Source organism: Tupaia chinensis, unplaced genomic scaffold (genome assembly GCF_000334495.1).
Source record: "Tupaia chinensis unplaced genomic scaffold, TupChi_1.0 Scaffold000661_1, whole genome shotgun sequence".
NCBI classification, from domain to species: Eukaryota; Metazoa; Chordata; class Mammalia; order Scandentia; family Tupaiidae; genus Tupaia; species Tupaia belangeri.
This window is the reverse complement of record NW_006160183.1, coordinates 255,491-273,848: the sequence shown is the minus strand read 5'-3', so window position 1 is coordinate 273,848 and position 18,358 is coordinate 255,491. Positions and strand designations below refer to the sequence as shown.

The 18,358-nt window shown below is 48.6% G+C and overlaps 1 protein-coding gene across 1 annotated transcript in view; it reads left to right on the top strand.

Moving 5' to 3' along the window:
- Window positions 1–18,358, top strand: part of TTC7A (tetratricopeptide repeat domain 7A) — a 142,337-nt gene that overhangs the window by 89,011 nt on the left and 34,968 nt on the right. Inside the window, 1 exon segment of the mRNA XM_006159882.3 lies at window positions 2,332–2,492. Coding sequence (XP_006159944.1) covers window positions 2,332–2,492 — 161 coding nt within the window.

Sequence of the window (18,358 nt, the reverse complement as noted above, 5' to 3'; positions counted from 1 at the left end):
CTCCTCTTGAACAGGTTCAGGAAGGAGGCCTGATCAGCTCTGGGTCTATAGCTAGCCAATTCAGTGACAGGGTCAGGCCTTACCAGCCCTGCAGCAGCTGCTGGGCTCTCTCCCAGTCCTCCCTCTATCATACCTTGTCACGGCCTCCACTCCCAACACTAGGTGAATGAGGTGCGGGGCAAGGCGGAGACTGGTATTTCAACAGGGAGCAAAACTGTGAACTAAGGGTGCTTAGCCACAGTATGTGGGAGAAAAGACTCAGGCATCCTGGGAAGTTGGGCCAGGCTGGAGGTGCTAGATATTTGGGGATGGGGGGCGGGTGGTGGTCAACTGTGCCCTGCCATTCCCCTGAGCCCATAACTTATGAAGAGACTGGCGCTGACCTGACACAGGTTTAGAATCCTGCGTGCGAGCTCACAAGTGAGCACTGGCGAGTCAGCGTTCCCATGTGGGAGGCCCTGTTGCTGTTACCTAGCTCTGTAATGCTGGGCCTGTCAGGGTGGGGACATTTGAAAGCCGGAAGGGAAAGAAGGTAAACAAGCATATTTGTTTACTTGGACTTTAGCTCTTTTAACTCTTCTAAGGCAGAGCACATGCCTAATTTGCTGATAAGGAAACTGGTTTCACAGAGGCAATAGCATCAGGGACAAAGGCTAGTGAGCTGCAGAGCCACGCTAGAACCCCACCCTTATGAATTCACAAATACAATTCTCTTTCTACAACACCTCACCTGGCTGAAACAACCATAACTGATCGATGTAAGAGGCAGGAAGGTGCCATCAGAGGCAGGGGTGCTGAGCAGGGTGCGATGCCTCTGGGTGTGTTTGGTGGAGAAAGGAGGGACTACGTAAGGGGGATGCAGGTCACATGAAACTGCTCTGCGAGCTACTGTAGAAACCAGTGCTGACCGGCCTCTTGAAAACAACTGCTCGCTTTAGTGACGACCAAAATTTTCTTTTCTCCCTAATGCTTGTGGGAACTTTTCCTGGACCCTGCCAGGGTGTTTAGCTGGGGTCATGAGATGAGGAGCTTTTCTCTCTGAGCTTATTGATTTCCCTGGCGGAGCAGTAGATAGGTAGAGATTCTAACAGGTGCACTTGGAGTTGAGAGAGGCACGCAGGGAATGTCAGCAACCTGTGGGAGTATTATGTTAAGAATGTTTCTTTGGGAAAAGGGAGTTCCTTAAAGCATCCAAATTCCCCCATAGGGTCCACCTGTGAGCAGGGATACATCTGGCAAGGTGTCAGGCAGCCAGGCAGATGTGTGGTCTTAGCCCCAAAACTGTCCCTGTGGGATGTACTGGACAGTTGATTGACCTGGGTAACCCTGTTACTACTTGCAAAAGGGCCATGGCCATAGCCACAAGTCACAAAGGCCCTCCACAGCTAGATCTAGTAAGGTACTAGGGCCCTGTCTGGCAGGCTAGGCAGGGGCAGTAGAAGGTGCCTTTCCCTGCTCTACCTGCCCCTGCTCAACTCACCAACAGGGTTCTCAGAGCAGCTGGGACCTGCCCTCTTTCATGGAGCACTCTGAGAAGAAAAACAATAAACCCAAGCCAGGGAAAGTAAAGACTCATGGCAGTCCCTGGTCTCACTGCTCTGAACTCTACCCACACCCAAAGGCAAGGATTTCCTCAGGCACCAGGGGATGCCTGCAGAGGCTGCTCACTGCTTCACATGCCTGGACCCTCCAAGTGTGGCTTCTCTTATCCTGTCCATCTGACCTCATCCCACCCAGCCTTCCATCTTTTGTACAGAGCCAGGCTTACTAATTATTTGTTGAACTGAAGGAAAACATTTTAAAGAATAGGACCAGAATCTGGATAGGCCCCAAACGGTGCCCATGTTAACAGCCAGTGCCCCTCTTCTGGGCCCTGGTCTCTGCATGCCTCCCTGCCTCCGGTCAAACTGTTCCCCTTGCCTGGAGCACCTTCTTTTGGAAAACAGGCAGTCCCTTCCCTCCCTCTGGGCAGGACCTAAGTAACCTGTGTTAGAGTTCCAGGAAAATGTTTCTACAAGCAGCCAAGACTGCCTCTCCCTGGAGCTTCCGCTCCTCCAGCATGTGAAATGCTTCCCAGTGTCTACCCAGGCCCTATGTGCCATACTTTAGACCTGCTCCTCCTTAGTCCTGAGTGGGACAGCAGGTCCCTCCTTGCTAGGCTAATTGGGGGATATATTTTCTTGCAGCACCATTCTTGCTCTCCCCACCCCCGCAGTGTCCGGGCCTCACTTGAGTATGCCTGGGGCGCCCTCTTTGGCTGTGCCCAGCCCCAGAGTCTGGGGAGGTGGGTGCCCAGGGAAAGCCCCTAAGCCCGTGGGTTTCCTTTGGCAGATCTCCAGTGCCATGGAGCAGCTGCAGGAAGCCCTGAAGGTGTGCAGGGATGATGTCAATGCCCTCCACCTGCTGGCCCTGCTTTTCTCCGCACAGAAACACTACCAGCATGCCCTGGACGTCACCAACATGGCCATCACGGAGTACCCCGAGAACTTTAAGTGAGTTCCATGGGGACACTGTTGGGCTGGGGGTAAGCTGGCCACACTCTGTGCTGTCAAGTCACAAGCCAATACGCAAAGGATAAGCACCCACTGCATGCGCACTTCCAGGTGGAGAAGCAAGGCGGTGAAGACCTGTAAGGTGGGCGAATGGTTGTAGTGGTGCTGGGGGCGGGCGTATGTGTGGGAGTCTATGCTCTCCTACACCTCCACAGGAGGCTGCATGGACTGCAGAAGAGGTCGTGCTTGAAAGCACACGCTCAGCTGCCTGCATCCCATCCAGGACTCTGCATAAGTCCCATGAGAGCGCCAACTTGCGTAACCTAATCATAACCCTGACAGCAGCCAAGGATGGGATTCTAACCATGGTCAGGCTTGCAGAAGCTGGAGTGCCATCCTCCTGCCTCCAAGGAGGCCGACTGCTTCTTCTTTGCCGGCCGCTGGGATGGGCTCTCCAGGGTGAGCCTGCTCCTCCACAGCACCCCTTACTGCATCAGCCAGATGCCTCTCTTCTTGACACAGGATTCAACTCACACTTGGCCCAGGCAGCAAGTAGGAGGGTCAGGACTAGGTCCTCCTACCCCCACTCGTACACAGAGGACCTGCTGTCACCCAGTTAGGACAAGAACAGGAACTGTGCTGGGCCTACTGAGGCAGCAGGGTGTGTTGTTCTGTGTGAGGGAGCTAAGGAGAGTTCATCTTTCGATTTTTGCCCTCCTCACCTCAGGGGCAGGTGCCACAAGTGTCGCAAGTTTTATTTCTCTGAATCCTGTGATCCCTGAGTGAGGGGCTCCTAAGCACCCCTCCTCCCTCCCTGTTCCACTTGAGTCTGAAGAAAGACCATTTAGGGACCAGCAGTTAGCGTAATGGCTATGTCACTGGACTCCCATGTAGTCGATCGTGGTTCGAGTCCTGGACCTGGTGGCTTAAACTCACGCCGGGCGCGTGTGCGTTTATGCCCAAGAGCACAAGAGGAGAATGGAAGAGAAGGGATTGCGGTGTGGCCATCCCCCCTGGTGGGTGGTTTCTCTCTTTCTGTCTCTCTGTCTTTCTCTGTCTTTCTAGCGAGTGTACGTGCCCTATAAAAAAAAAAAAAAAAAAAAAGCCATTAAAAGCCACTGTAAGGCTAACCTGTGCCAGACGATAGGAAAGATACCAGGGTCCTTGTTACCCTGAGAAGTGACTCATGCAGGCAGTATAAACAGGTTCACAAAGAATTAAGGAAAATTGGAGGGTGCCTAGGCAGTGATGGGTGATGAAGGGAAGCTGGAAGTGTCCTAGCTCTGGGAAGTTCCCTTCACAGGGAAACCTGGGCTTCCACCTCTGCCCCTCCCTAGCCTGTTAAAGACAGGGCTGACTGCAGGAGCAAGGCTCAGGCTCTCCTGTGCCCTTGGCCTCTTTCAGAGGACGCTGTAGGTGGTTTTGCTTGTGGCTTTTGCCAAGGTGCTGAGGACGGCTGTGGATGACTTTCTCCTTGCCAAAGCTAAAGAAAGGTGCTTCCAGAGTGGCAGAGTTTCTGAAATATAAACTCCATATATAAAATGTGCCCCACCGAATAAGGCCAAGGGCTGACATTCCTCCCACCTGTCAACCTAGTCCACACCCCTAAGACCCCTGAGCCTGGCCTCCTTTCCCTAATCTAGACAGACCCTCCTCCTGCAGCATGCTAGCTCCTGACTCTGCCCATTTTCCTGCCGCTGTGGCCCAGGCAGGTCCCTGCTGCCCACAGCCAGGTGTAAGCAAAGTGTATAGCCAGTTTAATATAGCCCATCCTTTGTGCTCAAGGGACAGCCTTGAATCTGAGCCCTGATCCAGCATTTAAGAGACTATTAAAATTCAATTCCTGGGACCAGCAGTTAGTGTAATGGCTATGTCACTGAACTCCCATGTAGTTGACCACAGTTCGAGTCCCAGACCCAGTGGCGTAAACTCATGCCAGGCGTGTGTGTGTGCATGCCCAAGATCCCGAGAGAAGGGATTGCAGCGTGGCCATTCTTCCTGGGGGGTGATTTCTTGCTTTCTCTCTCTCTCTCTCTCTCTGTTTCTCTGGCGAGCGCATGTGCCCTATAGCTAAAACCTCTCAAAAAAAAAAAATTAATTCCCTTTACTTTAAAAGGAAAGTAGTGAGACTAGCAGATGGTGTAGTGGTTACGACACTGGACTCCCACATGGCTGACTATGGTTCACATCCTGGACCCAGTGGCTTGAAACTCATGCCGGGTGCTTGTACATGCACACAAGATCCCAATAGGAGAATAGAGGAGAAGTGATTGCGGCATAGCCATCTTCTCTAGGGAGTGATTTCTCACTTTCCTTCTCACTGTAACTGTCTGGCACTCTCTTACTAGCACATGCGCCCTAAAGCAGAAAACAAAACAAAATAAAACTCTAAAAAAATATAAAATAAAAGGAAAGTAGTTTAGAGAATCCTAAAACACTAAAAACAGTGTGTGTGGACAGGGATTAATTACCCTGTCTCATTCATCCCAATTATAATACAGCAATACAGAGTGATAAAATTTTGTGTTTTATTTTAAGGAAAATACAGAAAAGACAAAGTTTCTTTACTACCAATGCTAGTACCTTGCTTTATCCCAGTCACCATCTTCACACCGTTAGGGTCTGATCCACTGCTGTGGGTGTACATGCTTGGGCATTTATGTGTCTGTGTACCTACTTATGTTTGTACCTATGTTCCCGTGCATGTATGCCAGTGTGTATTTGTGTGTGCGTGCACATGCACACACATGTATGTATACATGTATGTTACTATTATCAGACTTAGGGAGAAACAGAAACAGTCAAAAAGAAAGGTTTAGATAATTGGCATCCCAGAAGGTGAAGAGACTTATAAAGGCATTGACAATTTATTCCATAAAATCCTGGAAGAAAACTTCCCAAACCTAGCGAGACATTCAAAGATCCAGACCCCAAAAATACAAAGGACACCAAATAGGATCAACCCAAGATCTTCTCCAAAACACATTGTAGCCAGAATGACCAAAACCACAGACAAAGACAAGATACTCAGACTGGTAAGAGAGAAACATCAAGTTACCTACAAAGGATATCTCATCAGGCTAATAGCACGGACCTCTCATCGGAAACAATGACAGCAAGGAAAGAATGGAAAAATATATTCAAAGTGTTGAGTGTAAAACAATTTCAACCAAGAATACTGTATCTGGCAAGATTATCCTTCATATGGGAAAAGAAGACAAGAACATCTTCAGATAAACAAAACCTGAAGGAATTTACGAACACCAGACCAGCTCTCTAAGATGTTCTGAAGGGAGTGCTATCCAACAAAAACTAAAATCAGACACAGAAATAAGAGTTCTAAACAGCTAAGAAAATGGCTAGCTTAATGGTAGAAACAAGTCCAGGGTCGAACATTATCTTCCAGAATTTTTTTTTTTTGAGAGGTTTTTTTGCTATAGGGCGTGTGCACTCGCCAGACAGAGAGAGACAGAGAGATAGAAAGCGAGAAATCACCCCCCCCAGGGGGGATGGCCACGCCGCAATCCCTTCTTCTCCATTCTCCTCTAGGGATCTTGGGTACACACACACACATGCCCGGCGTGAGTTTGAGCCACCGGGTCCAGGACTCGAACCACGGTCAACTACATGGGAGTCCAGCGACATAGCCATTATGCTAACTGCTGGTCCCTATCTTCCAGAATTTAAATGGAAAGATCAGACCACAACAGAAGATAAAGTACATGAGTTTGAACTGGTGAAATAGAATTTTATGACTTTTGACTAAAACATTACTGACCTCCTATGCTTTTTTTTCCAGTGTTAAGTAGTTTTGTCTTCTCTCAAGTTGTGGACAGGTCCATGTACCTACTATTCAAACAGAATCCTAATCTGTTTCCTGGCTTTAAGTATTAAGCAAAGTTCTCTTAACATTTTTTATTTTGATTTATTAAAGCTAAAACAGCCTTTCTTGACATTAAAAAAATGTATTAAATAAATAAATAAAAGAAAGGTTTAGAATCTCACATTGGAGGGACCAGCAGATGATGGTGTATTGGTTACATTGCTGGACTCCCACATAGTCAACCGGGGTTCAAGTCTCAGACCTAGACGTCATACACCAGGCCTGTGTGTATGTATGCCCAAAATCCCAAGAGGAGAATGGGGGAGAAGGAATTGTGGTGTGGCCATCCCCCCGTGGGGTGATTTCTCACTTTCTGTCTTTCTCTCCAGCGAGTGCATGCATCCTATAACAAAAATATCTCTCTCTCTCTCTAAAAAGAAAAAAGAATCTCAGATTGGAGAAAGGGAAGGGGCTCCTCACCTACCCCTGGGTGTGTGTACCTATTACAAAAGAAACAAGAGGCTAGACACAGCTTAGCATCAGACATTGTTTTATCAGCAAATCCCTTTTCCAAATGAAATCTTACCTGGAAACCAGGAATATGAAGCAGATTGGAGCTGAGCTGTTCTAATAGAAGTGAAGGAAGAAGATTTTCACCCTGCCCACTAAACCCCTCCTTAGACCCCAATTCCACCTAAAGGCCCTTTCTTTCCTGCCCAGCATCTGGCACCTTAGGCTCAGAGTTTCTTTGTAGATTCTTAGCTGAATGTTTTCTACCAGGCAAAAGCACCTCCCCGGTCTGGTATAGAGAGGCCTCTTACTGAAACCCAAGCCGTGTGAGGTGTGATAGGGAATCGGGTCTGTCCACTGTGTGAGGCCAGCCCTCTGGCTCCCCACTGCCTCCCCTGCCCCGTCCCACTGCCTCCTACTTTTGCCTGACTCCTCCACCTTCCTGGGCTCTTAGGCTGCCCAGGAAGCCATCTTCCCTCCCTATGGGCAATGTGCATTATCCCCTGATGCTGCCGCCCTTTCTCCCACCCTCGGTCAGGCACTGACTCCTCACTCAGAAAGGCTTCATTCACTGAACATATCTTCACTGGGGTTGGGAAGGGAGTTCTTGCCTTGAGGGTGTGACCCCTTTTTCTAAATCATAACATTTTGTCAATGCATGTGTGTGTCAAGGGAAATGGCTTTCAGCAGATTTACACCGGAAACCTAACCCTAAACCAGGTCTAGCAGCTCTGGTGCAGGTTGTGCTGTTTGTTAGTGTGCAGAATAACTAAGCCTGCCTCCAGTGCTTCCCTGAGACTTGTAAGCAATTGCCCTGGAAAATAGTATCTGCTGCTATGGGAACAGCTTACCCATACAGACATCACAGGGTGACTTCAGGAGTTCTGGGGGACAGCCCTTGGGATTGGCAACAGGAAGACAGCTCTGAGATCAGGAGGAAAGCATTTGAGCCCCTTCCCTGAGGCCCCTGGAAGTTCTTCTGTTCCCTGTCACTGGAGAGTATCATGCTACAGAGTGTTTGGGGACCAGTATGTCCCATCCCAGCAATGGCTTGCTTTTTGCAGTTCACTCCTCCAGGGGACGGCAGGGAAGAGAATCAGTGGCAGGTTATTTTCATGAGTCTCTCCCCTCCAGGCCCCTGAGGACCTCTGTTTTGATATTAGCCAGCCCTAAAAGTCTGAAAAACTAACTGGAAAAAAATATAGGGGTTTCTGACTCCCAGAACTATGAGAGAACAAATCTCTGTTGTTTTAAGCAAAAAATAAACCCAGGAAGATAGAGGAGGCAGGCAGGATGCAGAAGGTACCTCTCTGGAGGTGAAGCAGGGAAGCCTGAGGGGAGCCAGAGGGCTGTGGTGGGGATTGGGGAATCTACCACCCAGCTCTGTTGAGTGACCGTAGGGTGTGACCATGTCTCTTTGTAAATAAGTAGATGCTATTCACAACAGATAAAACTCTGGAGTACAGAAACCCATGGATTAGCAGAAAATGTCATTGAGTCCATTACGGGTCAGGAAATGAGAAATGTCATTGCTCTTCGATTGACACTGTGTACTGCTTCTCCAGCTGCTCCCTGCACTGGGAACAAGCCCTGTGTGGCTCCAGCTGTTGCCAAGGGAGTTAATTAAACAACCGGTCCAGTAAATATCAATGCAGCAAAACAACAAAAAGCAAATCCCCTTCACCCTGACCTCGCCGTCCTCAACAAGGTCAGCATTCAGGGGATACTTAAAGGCCCATGGTCCACACTCGTCCATTGAGCACCTTACTATCCTGCTAACTGAGGCCTTCTAGAAGCTTTTATTTTTTCCTGCAAAGGCCATCAGTGCATTGGCTCCCAGAGCCTGCCTCAATGAAGGAAGAAGTGGGCAGGCCACTGTTGGGATGTGGACTGTGCCCATGTCACTGTTTTGGAGATACCTGGCACAGGGCAGGATGCCAGTGGGTGAATGGACCCCTGTCCACTTGAGCTTATCTCTGTGTGAGAGCCACAGTGAGGTCCAGGTCTCACCAAGTGCCACCGGCGGCAACTTGCTTCTCCTCACCATGCTTCTGTTTTCTTGTTTAGCATCAGTTGTAACCTGGGATCCGAGGGCTGAGTGCATGCAGTACCGCAGGAGGCGGAGGAGGGAAGTACAGATGGTGGTGTCTGGGCCTGAGTGGAAGCAGGGAAGGAAGCTCTGGAAAAAGGTTTCTAAGCTCCTTACTGCATAAGATGTCGCCATTCCCATACAGGCAGCCTCTAGACTCTCAGAGCAAATCCCAGCTTTTCTGGAGATAGACTTTTGAAAGTCCTTTTCAATTCAGAAATTAGAAAGCAAAGCAAAGAGGATCTTGATTTCCACACTGTGGGGTGACCTTTACATAATGGAGCTCAGATTTTAAAAGGCAGAAACGTGATGAGGCAGAGACTGATGGCCTTGCTGGGACAGTGTGAACCTAGCATGGTGGGAACCAGACACCCCAAACAGCTTCCAGAAATCCTGTGGACTTCCAACTAAGCCCTGGACACATGTGCTAGCTGGGCTGTCCCAGCCTAGCCAGCCAGGAGGCTTGGACCTGCAGGGGGCCTCAGAGAACAGGTTCCTTGTTTGGGCCTGGGTTCCGGGCCAATCCATGGAATGTGAGAGATCCCGTGCAAGCTTGGAGATGCCTTTGCTAGGCCTTTCTTCTCATTTTAGGTATGGGAGGCCAGCCAGGGAGGGGCAAGAATATGAGGTCAAGGGGACCGGGCCACTGATAAGCGTCCTTCCTGAAGCCATGGGTGGTGTAGGGTGATGGTTTTAGGTAACAGATTCCTTGTGCTTTAGTCAGGCTGCTTGTAGTGAAGGTCACCATAGTAACCAAACAAAGTTCCTGGGCTAATGATGGGAGCTTTCCAGTAACCAGCCTGTCACTCACTGCTTTGGCCCCAGATCTGGCAGCCTGCCAGACTGATTTTGAAAGCCCAGGCTGTATATAGGGCAGCAGAGGAGTAAATGGTTTCCCCTTCCCCTTTCCACAGTGGGCAAGGCTGCCTTCTCCCACCCCCTCATCAGTTGGGGTAGGCCCTCTCGGGTGTTTCTGCTGGCTCAGCCCTGGTCCTAGGGGACTCATAAAGTCCTGGGAGGAGGTGTATTGGAGCCCCAGAGGCGCTCCCCCGCTTAGGAACAATATGGCCCTCTCAACAAGCCGGAGCTCGCCGCATGTAAACAAACGGAACTGCCACAGCCATCTGCCCCAGGAAACCTAGACTGTTTTGGAAAATGTTTGAGCTGATAACTAGGCATTGGCTGGGTCCAGACTGTGACTGAACAGTTGAGGCTAAAGTTGGACCTCAAGGGCACCCGTCTGATCTACCTGGCCTGCCTCACCTTTTTTCAAGGTGCACATGATATATTTCTGGTGGTGCATTCCACCAAGCAGAAGGGATCGGAGTCCTGGGGCTTCAGTCAACATTTCTGACTTAAACCCAGTGTGTTTATTTGATTGTTCTTATTAGGGACTTGTAACACATCAAAAGGATGCTTAAAATACCAACACTGCAACAAGGGAATTGGAATCAAAGGTATTAACACAAACATAGTTTATCACTTTGCTGGGTTCATTAAACATGTTTGGCTGTCACAGCCCCTGAGGAGGACACCAATCATCAGGAAACTTGCAGGCCATGTGGCTGAGGGATGTGTTAAGCCAGGCATAATCACTGGCAGCATCAGATCCTTCCTCAAAGGTCAGTTCCTCATCAGCCAAGCTGGGTTGACATTCAGCATTTTCCTTCACTGGGTGTCCCATGAGAACCTCTGTGATCTTGCCCTTGTGTGATGCATATACGTTGTAAGATACAATCCTCAGTCTCCAGTTAGTGGTCTCCTTACATTCAGAGCTAGGAGAGTAGATGATACAAGTAGTTTTGTTTGTTTGGAGAAGAAAGGAAGGAGGAAGACAGATGTTTGCAGGTTTTTTTCCAACAGGAATTAATTTGTCTTCAAAGATAGTGTTAGCCCTTTGCTTCCTGATACTTCTTGATATCTCTCTTTATAACATGAGCTGGTGGCAGCGCTATAGCAGGATCTCTGTAGCAGGGGTGCCCCAGCCTGGGGACAAAGCCTTTCTGCCTCTAGGCAAGGGCCCATGCCCACAAAGCAAGAGCTAACATCCTCTCCACAGTGGGAGGCCTTCAAGTCCCTAAGGGTCTCATTGGATTATAGATGGAAAGACCAAAGCATTTGCTTCTTTGCTTCTCATACTGGGCTGAGAATGTTTGTTCTACCTACTGGCCTTCTTTCTGTAAGTTCTTCATGCCTGGATAGTAATGAAAAGACTCTGTGTAGTTTGTGTTCAAGTCTTTCAAGATTATGAATTTGTGTTTAGAGAGTCTCAAGGTAACTGTTGGTGGCCTACAGTTGAGGGCCTGGAGGCTGATAGGGGTAACCATCAGGCCTCATACTACACAAGAATGTCTGGCCCCATGGTGTTCAGGAGTACAGGTGGCGCTTGGGACATTTACCAGGTGGGAAAGGGCCTCTTGAGTAAAGAGGAGCTAACTTCAGGAAGAAGAAGCTTTCAAGCTATTGATTTTTAAAGGTTCAAAATCAGACCACATTAAATGAATTCATTAAGAGTTGGAGGATCATGGTGAGCCTTAGAAGATTAGAGGACATGGGGCAGTGTAATCTCCAGACCGAAGGAAAAATAATTAGTGCTAGGGATAAAAAGAGCTGCTAAACAGGGTCCCTTCCGTGTTGGGGATTAGTCTCTGGCACAGTACTAAAGCTAGGACTTACTGTGACACACACACCCCCCCCCCCCCCCCCCCCCCCGCCCCGCGCGCCCGCCCCCCCTTGCCCCCCCCCCCCCCCCCCCCCGCCGCCGTCAGGGCGGTCACTCCTATTAGATTTCCTTTAAAAATCATACCCTCAAATAGCATGTGTGTATTTAACCAGTTAATTGCCCTGGTGGAATCTTTCCCAGCATTATGTATTTGGAGGAGTCTGGAAGGTTTGCATTACTCAGAAAGTCCCTGGTATCCTGGCCAGGTTCTGGGCCTTTCTGGAACTCGGTGATAATAACCGGAATGGAGGCGAGGAGAGAGCTGATTCTTGCTCCTCTCCTTCCTGCTCTACATCCTGTTCTATGGGTGGGGCCTCTGGGCCTGGTCAGGCTGGCCCTTCTCACCCCACTCCAGCCCTCTGAGGGACCATCTTCACCTCTCGGGGCATCCAGATCCTGCAGGTCATCAGAGACTCCCTTTGACTCTGAAGCCCCCACACACTTCAAAGCTGAGCCACTAGAATTTTTTATTTCTTTCATGAGCGATACAGACTGAGACAGATAGCACCTCCAACAGGCTCCCAATGCCACAATCTACCCCATTTTAGCCAGCCCCAGCTCATGGGCATGCCAATGTACTCAGGGAGGTCTCTGGATGTGAACTCAGAACCTTCCCAAAGTAGGTCAGCTTTGCAGAACATCACATTTTACTTCTGTGCCCCTGTCTGGCCTCCAAGAATCACTGATTCTAAGTAACTGATTCTGGTTTTGTTTCTAATCACCTTGAATGTATTGTTTGAGTTTGGAAGCGTCTTGGTTCAAAGACTGTGACCTCTCCTTCGCCTCCTACGCTTACTGTAGGGAACCCACATTTGGGTATCCAGTACACCCCATAGACCCACCCTGAAACCAATAGACCATAGGAGTTGTTTTGGGTTGGTTTTGGAAGGAAGGAAGGAAGGGACTACATAGGGATTTTGGCATCTCATAGTTCTCACCCTGTTTTAATTTGATTTGCTTTTGTTTGTTTGTTTTTAGGTTTTTGCCATAGGGCATGTGTGAGAAAGACAGAGAGAAAGAAAATGAGTCACCACTCCTGGGGGGTGGCCACATCACAGGCCCTTCTCCTTCATTCTCCTATCGGGATTTTGGGTATGCACTCACATGCGACTGATATGATTTTCAAGCTGCCAGGTCCGAGACTTAAACTGTGATTGGCCATGTGGGAATCCAGTGCCTAACTACCACACCACCTACTGGCCCTAACAACACTCCTATTTTAAAGGCAAAGAAACTAATGAGAAAGTTAAATGCTATCTCAAGATCAAGTAGCTGAGGAGCTGATTGGGTGGACAGCTGATTGGGTGGACAGATTGAAGAACCTCAAGTATTTCAATAATAATATCCAGTACCCCCAGTGCTTGCTCTGTGCCTGGTACTGTTGTAAGGATTTTATTGCATTAACTCATGTAATCCTCTTAGCAACTCTAGGAGAGATAGGAAGTGGTTATTCACATTTTACAGATAAGGAAACAAAGGCACAGAGGGGCTAAGTAAACATTTGCACATAACAGGAGCTGGGTAGTAAGAATAACAGGGCAGACATGGACTGAAGCCTTCATGAAATGCCAACCCCTGATGGGTCTTTTATGTGCATTATTCCTACACAACAATTCTCAGAGCCGGGGGTCAGCAGGTGGCATGATGGTTAAGGTGCTGGACTCTCACGATGGCCGACCACAGTTTGAGTCCCAGATCTGGTGGCTTACTTCATTTTCTCGCTCTTTCTCTAGCGCATGTGCCCTATCCCAAATTTTGAAGTATTAGTAATAAAGTTAAGTAATTCTTTAAAAAAACAATTCTCAGGGTAAATAGATACCATCATTTTCGTTTTACAGATAAGAAACAGGGGCTCTGAGGAGTAAAAGTTACCTGTTCAAGGTCACATGGCTAGACAAAGTGACACTTGGGTCATTAGACTTAGACCCTGCTTTTTATACCTGAGTCTAACTAGGTGCAGCCTAGGATGGGGCCCACTTCCTGCAGATCCCCATGCTATGTGCAGACTTTGGCCTCCTGGCTGGGAAGTTAGGCTTTCCAGAGGCGTGGCCACCTGACTCAGAGAATAGCCTGCTTTTTCACTCAGTTAGTTATGTGTTTTCTGTAAAAATAGAACTCTTCATTAAAATAGCACAGCACAGCCATCAGCTGGAATTACTAATTACTGCCCTTTAAAGAGATAATATCCCCTTTCATGCATTTGCCACACCTGCTACTACCCTTGTGCCCCCACCATGGAGGGCTTCTGGGATGGCTAGGAGTCAGAGGGTTAAGGAAGAGATGCCCAAGACCTGGTGAATGCACAGATGGGGCCAGCAGGACTTGAAAGAATGGAGAGTTCCCCAGGATGCTCTTAGCTTCCCTTCCTTGAAGCTGCTCCGATCCTGGGAATGCATACAGCTTCCCAGGCCTCTGTGAATCCTTACAACTCAACTTCCTTCTTCCGTTCTTCAGCAAGGATACATTGAATGATAAAAGGACAGGCACTGGGGATAAGAAAGACTTGGTCCCTGCCAACATGAACATAAGATCCGGTGGGGAAGACAGGTCTGAGAACGCCAGCTAACCTTTCTTGAGAGGTGACTGTGGATCAGGCACTGACTCTGCAGGCTCTATTTTCCTTAGTCCTCCCAACAAGCCTCCATGGCAATACCTTTATAGTCCCTACTTTACAGATAAGTAGCCTTCAGAGAGGCTAAGGCATTCCTAGTAAGTGACAGCTTGAAAGTATACCCATATTGTCTGATGTTAAAGGTAGTATTTCAACACATGCCCTTGCATTTCTTAGGGAATGAGCCAGAGACCAGAGGTGGCTCTCCAGGTACATAGCAGTCACTGTGTTTAAGTATTGATTGTGAGCGCCGAGTACTCTTTTTTTATTTTTTCTTGTTTTGGAGAGGTTTTTGCTATAGGGCATGTGCGCTCACCAGAAAGACAGAGAAACAGAGACAGAAAGCGAGAAATCATCCCCCAGGGGGATGGCCAGGCCGCAATCCTTTCTCCTCCATTCTCTCAGGATCTTGGGCATGCATGCACATGTGCCTGGCATGAGTTTAAGCCGCCATGTCCAGGACATGAACTGCAGTCGACTACATGGGAGTCCAGCGACACAGCCATTACACCAACTGCTAGTCCCTCTTTTTTTTTTTCTTTAGGGCATGTTCATTCACCAGAAAGACAAACAGAAAGTGAGAAATCACCCCTCAAGGGGGATGACCACACCACAATACCTTTTCCTCCATTCTCCTCTCGGGATTTTGGGCACACATGCACATGTGCCCAGCGTGACTTTTAAGCCATGGAGTCTGAGACTCGAACTGCCGTCAACTATGTGAGAGCCCAGCGACATAACCGTTATGTCATCTACTGGTCCCCACTGAGTACTTATTTTAAAGATTATTTATTATTTCTTTTTTCATGAGAGAGAGGGAAAAAAAAACACAGGCACCCTCAATGGGGTCTCACATTTTGATCCCACCTGCAGCCAGCCAGGATCCTGGGTATCTACACGTGATTCAGCATTACTGCTATGCTGCCGCAGCTGGCCTGAGTGATTTTTTAGGGAGCTGCTTTCAGGGACATGAAAGAAGAAATGTGGATCCCTGGTGCTTGCCACCCACACAACCCGTATCTTCTCCAGCAGCCAGCTTAGCTTTGCCAACATCCCCCCAAACCCCACCAAGAGTGAGATGTGGAGCAAGCAGCTAGGGAGGGGAGGGGACACAGTATCAGGGCAGAGAATTGAAGCCCCTAGGGAAGATGGATGGATGAGATGACCTCTGACCTCAAGACAGTTCATGCTTAGCCAGAAATGTCACAAAAATATATCCTAATTACTAAATAATCACTTTTTAAAAAGCTTTGTGAAGATCATGCTCACCCAGTTCTGGAGACACCCTAAGATCATTCCTTTTTACAGCAGTGGAAAGAAATTATGTCTTTGCCTCAAATGGGAACAGCCTAAGTCTTAATCTTTATGATAAATAAATTACCAATCTGATCTTTTTCCAGGTGTATAGGTCAGACAGAGCCTGGGAAGGGAGGGAGGAAGAGGAGGCAAGTGTCAGCGTTTTCTTGGGAACCTCCATCATCAGCCCCTACAGGAGTAACTGGGAAGACTGGCAGAGTTGCTCACCTCGCTGGTCTCTCTCATCCTCCACTAAAGGAGTGCTGCCCAGATGCTGACAGCTGAACCCTATCGGGTGAGCTGTTTGGTGGCTCAGCAGGGGCTGGTTCTATGCAGGTCAGCTGAGCAACCTAACTGCCCCTGAGTGCCAGATGGTGCAGGTGACCCAGGAGGCAGCAGGTCCCTGCCCTTGACCACAGTGTAGTGTAGGTGGGTTGTTAGGACAGCTGCTGAGGGAACATCAAGCCTAGGCATGGAGGTGGCTAGCAGGGGCTGCTGAAGGCTCAGGCAGCATTCTTCGAAGGGCATAAACTCTTGGTGGTCTTCTGTCAGCACTTCTTTTTGCTAGGACCAGGTACATGGGACACAGAGTCCCAGGAATAAGGGCTCTTTCCCCAGCCCTAGCAGTGGGACAGAGTAAGTAGCCTAATTACATTGACCCTTGCTCCTTCCCTTCCCTAGAGGGATCACTCTCTTCACACCTTCCTTCAGATGCAGATGGTGTGGCAAAGGCATTCAGCCTTAAAAGACCTCAGGGCTTATTCCTCAGGGCTTATTTTTAAGTGATGGGATTCCATCACTTAAAAAATAAAACAGAAAAATGCTCTCAAGAGGGGGGTCACAGCTGAAGATGCTTTTCCTAGGACCAGTCCCTCTGGTTCTGTGCATCCCCTCATCCTCTTTCTGTCAATAACATGCCTTAGGTACTAGGGATGGCAAGAAGGACCTTCTTCCCTACTAACAAATCAAGAAGCTTCGGGGCTTTCTGGAAGCCTTCAGAGGCATCTGGCCTAAACACTAGCTTTGTAGGGTCTGGTGGGCCTGCAGGAATTCCTTCTAGGCATTGGGCAGGCCTGGTGCTGGAGAGCAAATGTAGGGGAGTAGATAGATCAGCTGCTATTTATTGCTCTTCACAGTTCGACCCCATGGGAATCCCTTGGGGCAGGTAATTTTACTCCTATTTTATAGGTGTGGAGCCTGGACGTGCCCACCTGGGTGACAGCAGAGCTGGGGCTGTGGCGTGGGTTTCACACTATACACTCTGTGCAGGGTTTGAGAACAACAATGTGGCCTCTCCTGGAATAGCTCTCGTCAGAGTGCCCCAGCATTAGAGGGCCATTAGAACCACGTATGTGGGCATTCTGCTCCCAGCGACTCTCCTCAGTTGTCTTCTGGCTGTGTCCAGTGACTGTCCCCTGAAATGAAGACCAACTCTGCCCCCCAGGCAGGAGGAGCCAGATACCTTTATGCCACAAGCACCTTGATTCTTCCCAGACCCTGCCCTCATGTGGAGTAAGACTTCACTTGTGGAGTTTGAAATGAAATTACTCAGCATGTTGCTTGTTGGTCCTGTGAATCTGGCCCATATTGCAGCTCTGAAGAATCAAGTGAACAGGGATCAGCAGATGGCATAATGGCTGTGTCGCTGGACTCCCATGTAGTCGTCCATGGTTCAAGTCCTGGACCCGATGGCTTAAACTCATGCAGGGTGCGTGTGTGTGTGTGTGGAGAAGGGATTGTGGCATGGTCATCCCCCTGGGGAGTGTTTTCTCACTTTCTGGCTCTCTGTTTCTCTCTGTCTCTATGGCGAGCACACGTGCCCTATAGCAAAAACCTCTCCAAGGAAGAAAGAAAGCAACAAAGAAACAAAGAAGGAAACAAAGAAAGTGAACAGACTCTAGTGCCCTATAGCAAAAACCTTTCAAAGGAAGGAAGGAAGGAAGGAAGGAAGGAAGGAAGGAAGGAAGGAAGGAAGGAAGGAAGGAGGGGAATAGACTCTAGTACCCAGCAGACATTTTGTGCTCAGTACTGTGCTGGAAAATGGGAAAGCTGGGAGGACACTAGGTGGAGGGAGTCGGGACTTGGCCTGCAGTTACCTGCTGTTCAGGACGGGACACATGATGAGACACAGGACATGAGAAATGTTGATTTTATCATCTGCAGGCAGGACTGGTCTCACACTGTTTCTGTAGTGTCTGGATTTTAAAACGCTTGATATTTCATCTCTGTTACTAAACTTTTGAGCATATATAAAAAAAAAATGAAAAACCATGTCAAGGCAAAAATAAAAACTACAGAATAAAATTTATAAGGAAAAAGAAAATGGGGCCAGCCCTGTGACCTAGTGGTTAAGGGAGCTGGGTCCCACTTGACTGACTGCACGGTTCAAATTCCAGTCACAGCAGCTTGAAAAACACTCCAGGTACACGTGCATGTGTGCGTTCCCCAAATCCCAGCAGGAGGAAGACATGGACAAGGGACTGCAACATGACCGTGCCCCACTCAGGGTGCTTTCTCCCTTTCCTTCTCTCTGTAGCAAGCACCTGTGCCCTCTGAGGTGGGAGTGGGGGTAAAATGTGTTAGTTTTGCAGAGCTAGCGTTAAATATGGTCAGACCCTGGGACATACATTTAGACCCGCCAGTAGTATGCCAGATGAAAATGACCACATGCCAACCATCCCTGAAAAGGGTTACATCACACGTAAGTTGTTCTGAGTGAGATTGCACAGGACAAAGATAATAGAGGATGGTCTTATGGAGATGGGCGAAGGGGTAGGATTGGGGGGAAATCTATTAGCAGAAACTATCTGAAACA